Source organism: Terrapene carolina, unplaced genomic scaffold, assembly GCF_002925995.2.
Source record: "Terrapene carolina triunguis isolate 2854851 unplaced genomic scaffold, T_m_triunguis-2.0 Scaffold210, whole genome shotgun sequence".
NCBI classification, from domain to species: domain Eukaryota; kingdom Metazoa; phylum Chordata; order Testudines; family Emydidae; genus Terrapene; species Terrapene triunguis.
The window spans coordinates 16,702,888-16,711,855 of record NW_020664561.1 but is presented as its reverse complement, the minus strand read 5'-3'; the positions used below and the strand labels follow the sequence as shown (position 1 = coordinate 16,711,855).

The following is an 8,968-nucleotide window of genomic DNA, read 5'->3' as shown; positions in this document are numbered from 1 at the left end:
GGGTGGCAATTTTGCAACAGAAAAGCTTCAAAAACAGACTCCAACGAGAAACTGCTGAGCTGGAATTGATATGCAAACTAGATACAATCAACTTAGGCTTGAATAGGGACTGGGAATGGCTGAGCCATTACAAACATTGAATCTATCTCCCCTTGTAAGTATTCTCACACTTCTTATCAAACTGTCTGTACTGGGCTATCTTGATTATCACTTCAAAAGTTTTTTTTCTCTTACTTAATTGGCCTTTTAGAGTTGGTAAGACAACTCCCACCTTTTCATGCTCTCTGTATGTGTGTATAAATATCTCCTCAATATATGTTCCATTCTATGCATCTGAAGAAGTGGGCTGTAGCCCAAGAAAGCTTATGCTCAAATAAATTTGTTAGTCTCTAAGGTGCCACAAGTACTCCTGTTCTTTTTGCGGATACAGACTAACACGGCTGCTACTCTGAGAACTGGTTTTGTAGGGCACTACAGGAAACTGTCTCAGTGGATCAAAGTGCAGCATCACAGTATCAGAGAAGTCCGCGGAGGGAGAGAATAGTAGGAAAAATGGCAATAATGAATAGACCTATCCAGTCCAAATGTACTAAGCAGAGAAAATAATAATTAAAAGTTAAAAGGACATTGTCAAAGAAAATACATACATTATCTGTGACACTGATAATACCTTAAATTACTAAACCCAAAAGAATGTATTTTACTCTGCACCTTTTATGCTGCTTAGTAATCTTTTTTCCACTTTGGACAATGGGACTAGAGTGGTCAGTTTTATTGCACTAGGATACAAAGCTGACGTGTTTAGGTTGCAAACACTTCAAGGAATGTTAAAATCAATATAAAAAACCCTATAAAAATATTTTTCATGTTCAGTTTTATAAACCACCCTCACCTCCATATTTTAAAAACCTAAATTTTGGACTTAAATTTCAGTAAATTGAAAACCTTTCAATTACTGCAGGCAATTTTTAAATAGATCAAATAGAATGTCATTTTTTCCCCCCACCATAAATGATTTCAAAGTGAAAGAGGTTAAGTATGTGGGCTTTAGAGAAGAAGAGTATACACTGAAAAGTTTTAAAGATCAGTATCTGCAACTTATAATGAACACACTCTTCTCACCTGGACAAGGCCTGATGTTACACATGATCGATTCCACAGCATTGCCATCACATGGTCTTCCGCCATGTTGAGTTGTTGGGTTACTACAAGTTCTGGTTCTAGTCTTGTTACCTTGTCCACAGGTTCTTGAACACTCTTCCCAAGACCCCCACTCTGACCAGGTACCATCCACTACATAACATAAAAAAAGCACCATTTTACCAAATATATTATAGAAAAGATCCTCTCCCCGATAAGTCAAAGAATTCCAGATAGCAGAAACAATGAAATGGTGATGTCATGGAGATCTGTTAAACATACACTATATGAGTTCATTAAAGAAATCTACCTGGACATGGTTTGTTCTGGCAGCTGCGTATGTCTGTATCACGCCCCTGACAATGCCTCCCACCATTTGCAGGGAGAGGGTTGTTACACTGACGGATCCTCTTCTGAACACCTTGACCACAAGTTACACTACATGGTCGCCATTCAAACCATTCTGAAAATCCGCCATGCACTGCAGTAGAAAAATTATATTTGAGCATTTATAATATGTGTGTTATACAACCAGGCTCAGGAATATACTTTCTCAGCTGTGTTAAAAGATCTGCTAAATTTTTGCATTTCTAGAAAAAAAGATCAAAATAACCCTGCACAAGTTCAGAGGCTACCCTCAGATATCCAGATAGCATCACATTATCGTTAGTGAAGAATTCTTCATGCTTTAGTTGAGAAAATACTTCAGTTATTCTGGCATGGTTATCACTTATTCTCCTACATTAAAGATGAACTCAAGTTGTGGAATGTGCTCTGTAGGCAGCATCTCAGTTCAGGATCATCTCTATCATAGAGTCTTTGGGCATATCTAAACTGCCCTTCAGTTCACACTACAGGGGTCTGAAGAGCATTGTGCACCAAAGGGCTGTGGTGTAATTCCCCGTGCAAACGCTGCAGGTGCAAACTAAAGAGTTCGCATTAACTCTTCAAATAAGACGACATTAATATGAAGTAGGAATCTTTTCATTTGCACCCACAGTGTCCACATGGGGCAGTTACAGCACAGCACTTTGGTTCACACTGCTTTTCACACCTCCAGAGTCCAAACTGTGGGGCAGTGTAGACATGCTTTTACATATTCCTTCACTCTCAGCTGCCTGTCTTGGGAGCATGCTGAGGATGATGACAGTTGAGAAAGTGGAACAAAAGTACAAAATTTTGTGAAGAAGAGGAACACTGACATGTCCTACTAGACTTAACGTGTAAATGTAAGGAATATAAAACCTTGATCATAGTTATTCTGTTTTAAAGCTGGAATCTCGCAATTTGGTAATCATTAGACAGCACTTTGGTGTATCTACCTTGGACAGTAAATGGCACTCGGACAAGGATTGATCCCATCAGATTTCTAGCCACACATTCATATTCAGAGGTATCCTCTTTCTGTGCTGCAACAATACGCAAGGAGCCATTAGACAAGACAGTCACTCTGTCACTGCTGAGGATAGGATGGCCTTGGCGGGACCACTCAATGGTTGGAGTAGGTTCTCCATTTGCTTGGCAGTTCAGGATTGCTGTGATACCAGCATCAACCACCATCTCTACTGGTTCAACTGTAATAACTGGAGGACCTGAGAGAGAGGAGAGACTGTTTTAGCATCACTGCATTTTGCAATAAATGGCTGCAAGAGCAGATGACATTTTTTTCATTGGACAGAGATTTGGTCTGAGAAAAAGCATGAAATCCTACTTCATTAATTTTGGCATTAACTACTATTATACATCTCCAGAGATCCTTGAGAAATACAAGGTCAATGGTGGAAATTAAATATGACCTAGAATACACAAACAATGACAGTGGTATTGTGGTTTGTATTGTGGTAGCACACACAGGCCCCAAACAGGATTGAGGCCCAATTCTACAAACAACTAGTACCATCAGTAGTGCAAAAACACTTTTCAATTAATTCTCACAATACCTAAATGTGGTAGATATTATTCCCATTCTATACACAAGGAAACAAAAACAGAGGTAAAAGGTCTGATTCTTCTCTGAGTTATAAATAGAGAAGAGATGTTTGAAAATTCTGTCAGTAAAAAAAATTATTCTAAAATTCCATCATTTGTGTAAGAATTAATTTAAAGCCCAGTTCTGCCCTCAAGAATATGCCAAAGATAGAAAAAGCAGTGAGGTGCCCAATTCCCATTGGTGAATTTTGACTGTCTCCTCCCAAAACTACAAAGGGACTTGCACACATGTATCCAAAGTCATCTTCTGGCCCCACTCTTATAGCACTAGATATCTGATTTGAGTCTTACTCTGAAGCGTTAGTGTCACACTGCGCTCAACCACGCCGGCATCATTTGTAGCTATACATGTGTAGTCACCAGCATCTTCATTCTAAAGGACAATAAACAAGTAATCATATAAACTATCAACCTACTGGAGTAAGTTAATCTTTTCACAATGCATTTCCTGTCAGCGAGTTTGCTACAGTACAGTATGGCATGCAACAGACCTTAAAGAAGTAGAGGGAAATCATTAATTAACAACTACCAGAAAAGTTTATCATACAAGCTGCCAGTTTTTTAAACTACACCCAAAGTGACTTGAATTAAAAGGTTAATTGGGATGGGAATTTGTTACAAGCAGGTGAGGCTAGAGAGAAAAACAAGAGAACTGCATCCAAGTAGTATCTACATGGAATTCTTTCCAATGTTTCTTATGTCCTTTTGAGAGACTTAGTCTTTTTCTGAAACGTATATGGTAGGTTTCAAGTCATCTAAGTCAAAACCATCTGCTTGTTAATATTGTAGATTCCTATATAGTATGGTGCTGGATGTGTAAGTATATAAAGTAGATTATAAATGTAGCAATACAAAGAGAACTATAGACTACTATTGTTACTACCCAGTAACCAAAAGTTTTAATAGCAATTTGAACATTTTACTTTTATTAATACTAAGCTAATGTCTGGTTTTTTTTCTTCAACTATTTACATTTGTAAATCTAGAAGCTTTTTCTAAAACCTTTTATAAGGGCCACGTTTTCAACTGCAGCTTCTAAACTTGAATGTGCAAATCATGAACATGCAATTTGAACATGCATATTAGGAGTTGGGGAGCTAACCAGGTTGAACTTTTGAATTTAGGATTTAGGTGCACAAGTAATTAAAATGGGGGGGGGGGGAAGAGAGGGGAAAATTCTGGTACCATTATAGCCAATGTCAAAACTCCCACTTACTTCAACAGAGCCAGGATTTCATTATCAGATTTTGTATGCCCAAGTTTTGAGGCTTTGTTAAGTCCTATTGAAAATGCAGCTCTGCAAGTTTATAGGGGATAGACAGAACAGATACAACATTCCCTTGCTTTGTTAGTGAGGTCACAGTAATTTGAGCAGGATATTTTAGACTGCATTAAAAAATTACATCTTTTTAAAATGTAGAGTAACTACCGAATATTTTTTTAATAAAGGCAAATTTATATTCAGTTAAAATACATACCCTCTTGGATAAATTTATTTACTTACAATAATTAAATGTAGCACACAAACACATTTTAAATGACTAGTGACTCACAACAGTGCCATAGATGGCAAGAGAACCATTGCTGAGTTGTCGGATCCTGTTGCTAATCTGAATGCTAACTCCTTTTTTGCTCCATTGGATTGTTGGAGGTGGATCTCCTCTGACCTCACAGTTCAATATAGCATTACCACCCAAGGGCTCAATCCAGCTAGAATAATAATCCCCTTGGAAGACCGGAGGCTCTGAAAATGATAAAAAGCAAAGCGAAAGCAAGAGATTCTAAATGAAACTTCTGATAGGAATCCGCCATTCTTTGTTTTCATAAGATCTGAAGTTCAACTTGTTACCCCTTTTCTAATCAACCATGGCAGTGCTATTGGATACAACTAAAAATGAGGCTGTGTGAAATTGTCACTGATTGTGCCTGATATTGCAGTTATTTACACATACCTTTGACATACACAAATCCAATAGCCTTTATAGAGCCAACTGTGTTTTCTGCTGTACACACATAGGTACCAGAGTCGTCTTTAGATACTCTTTCAATAACTAGTTCACTGTGTCCATTAGCATTGTCAAGTTTTGCTGTGGAGAGAAAAGATGTCTTTTAAACACACTGAAGTAGCTCTGGAAAATATCAACAAGTGATACATATTTTACAGGAATAGGTTTAGATGTACAGGGCTGCTTAGCAGCATGGCTCAATGGTATGCTTCTATAAAAGAACTTACCATTGCGTTGGACTAATTTCTGAGACACCTTTGATTACAGACCCTATTATGCCTTTCCCTGTCTGCGTGTATGTTTTAGAGGGCTGAACAAGTCAGTCAAACAGTGTTCCTTGACTGGTCACTCTATTGTGAATGAATTTGCCCTGCTTCTCCTTTCAGTCCGTTCATGTTTTGCATTCCACCAACAGTGAAGTTTTATTCATACAGGTGCTTGTGGAAGTCATCTTTTGTGCTTAGATGCTGGAATATTTATTATACCCAATGTGTACATTTTAATATGGGACATGCAGCTTGACACAACAAGGGGACAGGGTTCCTAAAGCCCTTCTCCAGAGTCCAGGAACAGAGGCAATTTAATGTTAATTGTAGTTCTGGTATTCTATGCTAACAAGTTCCAGATATTACCACTGTCTAGACCAGTGTTTCCCAAACTTGGGATGCCGCTTGTGTAGGGAAAGCCACTGGCGGGCCGGGCCAGTTTGTTTACCTACCGCATCCGCAGGTCCAGCCGATCACGGCTCCCACTGGCCGCAGTTCGCTGCTCCAGGCCAATGGGAGCTGCTGGAAGCGGCGCGGGCCGAGGTGAATCGCGGCCACTGGGAGCCGCGATCGGCTGGACCTGCAGACGCAGCAGGTAAACAAACCGGCCCAGCCCGCCAGGGGCTTTCCCTACACAAGCGGCGTCCCAAGTTTGGGAAACACTGGTCTAGACAGTTTGTTACGCAGGCCATACTATGTTTTTCCCCTTATGAACTTTATACTGTAATCTCAAACTGACACCACTGCACACTAACACCACTTCTGGAGGGGGAAAGAATCTGTGTCAGACTGACAGTTAAGTACTGATATCACTCACCAGGGACAATATTGTTGTTAAAAGTCCAAGTTATTTTGGGTATCGGAGTCCCAGTTGCTTTACAAGTTAATCTGAGTTGTTCTCCTTTATTCAAAGCTATGTCTCCAGGCAGTTCAGTGAAAGCTGGGAGCACATGGACCATTAGGCTGACAGTGTGTATATCTTCACCAACAGCATTGCTGGCAACACAGGTATAACTACCAGAATCTTCAGGCTGAAAGAAGGGGGGAAAAATAGGGGGAGGCATTGGAGCTCGAACATCATCAATAGTAATGATAGGGGGAATCTCAAAAAATTTGGAACTTCAGTTCAGTTGGAATGTTCATCTGACTGAATTTTAAATTTTGGCAACTCGCTAGTAATATATTGGAAGCTATGATGAGTCAGTCTCGTCAGCCTAACTTGATGATTGAATGACACAGAAACCTGAGTGTAGCAAACCCAGCAGATTACCTGAGACTAATACATCGCAGCTATGGCAAGGACAAGTAAGTGAAATAGGCTGACTTCCTATTCTAACCTTAAAACTGGCTGGAAGCCATGCACAGAACAGCTTGGTATCAAAATAATGGAGCTGTCCATCTTACTGTCCTTCCAACTGAAGGTACAATAAAGAGTTCACACTACACAGAAGAGAATCCAAAGAGCTAAGAGGGAAAAGGTAAATGCGACTAGCTGTTGAGCTTAGTAAAAATTTCAGTAATGGCAAGTAGAGTAGACAAAACCAGCCTTAAATGTAGCACTTCATAACATTAAACTGGACCCCACAATCCTTATGCTGGCAAAGCTCCCCTGCCATCAACAGACATTTTCCCTTAATAAGGACAGTATGATTGGAACTAGTGTGACTCCTTCTAAGACAAAGGTATATGATATGGAAGAGAAGAAAAAAATGTTGGGCAAGAAAGGAGATGTGAATATACTGATCTGGAATTTCCAGATGTTAGCTGACATGCAGGCTCCTTGGTGAAAATGCCCAAACGGCCACATCCAAGAGCTTTCCATTGCAAGCTTTGCAGAAATATTTCCACTATTTAATACATTTTAGGGCCAGATCTGAATGGTACTGGGCACTTCTTGTGACATGCTGCTTGCCCATACCTTCCATTGACTCTAGGGAAAGCTGAAGGCATACAGCACCTCACTGGAGGCATTCAACACTCATCTGCTCATTAGAGGCTTTACAAAGGGCTGACATTTCATCGTGCTGTACATTTCTTAGGCTGTAAAAATAACATGCAAAACACTAGAAAGGAGGGTGCTGACCTTATAAATAAAAACAACAACAACTATGATCCACAAAATCCTTCAGTACACTTATTTAAGAGAGCACTGGACTGTTTTTACAATGTGTATTCTATGCAGTTATGTTCTAAAAATGTTGTGAATTTATCTCCCATGATCAGCACTCTTGGAACCAGTGGTCCTCTGTTTATCCACAGAATAGGTAGCAATTGGGTAGTTTCAGAGCATGTTTTCCACAAGTAAGCCTACACTGTGCCTCAACCCTGACCTGCAGGGACTTTCTTTTGACATAAGAGTTATAGACTCCACACAATCTTTCTGTTCCTTCATTCCAGACAAATAAAACCTTTCATGCTGCTCAATTTTCACATGAAAGAATACACAATATATAATGAGGACATTCAAATTCATAACACTTACAACAGCATTCTCCAAAACGAGATCTCCATACTGCATAGGCCTGTATTTTCCTACTGTGTCTGGTAAAGGTATATTGTCTTTCTTCCAGTTTATTGTTGGTGTTGGGATACCATCAGCCACACATGACAGAACAGCCTGGGAATTCTCAATGACTGTGTGCTGCACCTCTGAACTACGGATTTTAGGTGGAACTATGGGGAGATTTAAAAAGAGATTAATTACTGTCTATAGTTTTCAGCCTTCCATTCAGCCAGATACTGGTGTAGGAACATCAGATATGACACATCAGACCAGACCAGTGGGTCATCTAATCATGTCTCCAACAGTGATCAGTATCCAAAGCTCCAGAGAAAGGCGTGGAACCTACATAACAGAAAATTATGTAGAGACATACCCACAGGGGCTGGTTCTTCCTAAAGCCAGCCAGTTAGTGGTTTGCTTATGTCATAAAGCCTGAGTTTTATGCTAGCTGGTGTAACTATCCTGAAGTCTCTCACTACAACTTTGGCCTCTAACACATCAGTGCAAGAGACTTCTGTCATGATAATTGGCCAGCCTATGTTATTCCTTTCTAGTCGTACTTACTGTGCACAACGAGTTCCATGCTAGAACTGCTTGATCCTGCCACGTTTGCAGCCATGCATGTGTAATGTCCAGTGTCACCAGGCTGTACAAATGCAATCTGCAAAGCCCCAGTGCTGAGAATTCGCTGCCTGAAGGACTCTGTAACCTGCCGTCCTTCTTTGTGCCATGTGATCTCAGGCACTGGGTAGCCTTCCACTTCACACTGCAGAGTGGCAGATTTATCCACAGCAACTATGTATTTCTTAGAATGGGGTTTGATAACTGGAGGAACTGAAAGAGAATGACGAATTAAAACACATTGTTCGGAAATGTATAAATTTAAACAGACATACACAGATACCCACACATGCTTTATTTCCTATCCAGAATAATTTAAAAAACACAGTTTACTCTTCTTGCTAAATAATTTCGCCTATCAGTTACAGTTACAAAACAGCATCCAAATCCAAGTGCAAAGTAAAGCAAATAGATGACATTCTATTGGTAGCACACTACATGCC

General features: G+C 39.9%; 1 protein-coding gene across 1 annotated transcript in view; it reads right to left on the bottom strand.

Moving 5' to 3' along the window:
• The window catches only part of LOC112103403 (hemicentin-1), a 345,952-nt gene that overhangs the window by 34,761 nt on the left and 302,223 nt on the right, over window positions 1-8,968 (bottom strand). The window contains exons 78-86 of the mRNA XM_026655607.2: window positions 8,469-8,738; window positions 7,884-8,074; window positions 6,219-6,432; window positions 5,082-5,216; window positions 4,683-4,873; window positions 3,421-3,502; window positions 2,463-2,732; window positions 1,451-1,621; window positions 1,123-1,293 (exon numbers count right to left, since the gene is read on the bottom strand). Coding sequence (XP_026511392.1) covers window positions 1,123-1,293; window positions 1,451-1,621; window positions 2,463-2,732; window positions 3,421-3,502; window positions 4,683-4,873; window positions 5,082-5,216; window positions 6,219-6,432; window positions 7,884-8,074; window positions 8,469-8,738 — 1,695 coding nt within the window. The remainder of the gene's footprint in view (window positions 1-1,122; window positions 1,294-1,450; window positions 1,622-2,462; window positions 2,733-3,420; window positions 3,503-4,682; window positions 4,874-5,081; window positions 5,217-6,218; window positions 6,433-7,883; window positions 8,075-8,468; window positions 8,739-8,968) is intronic.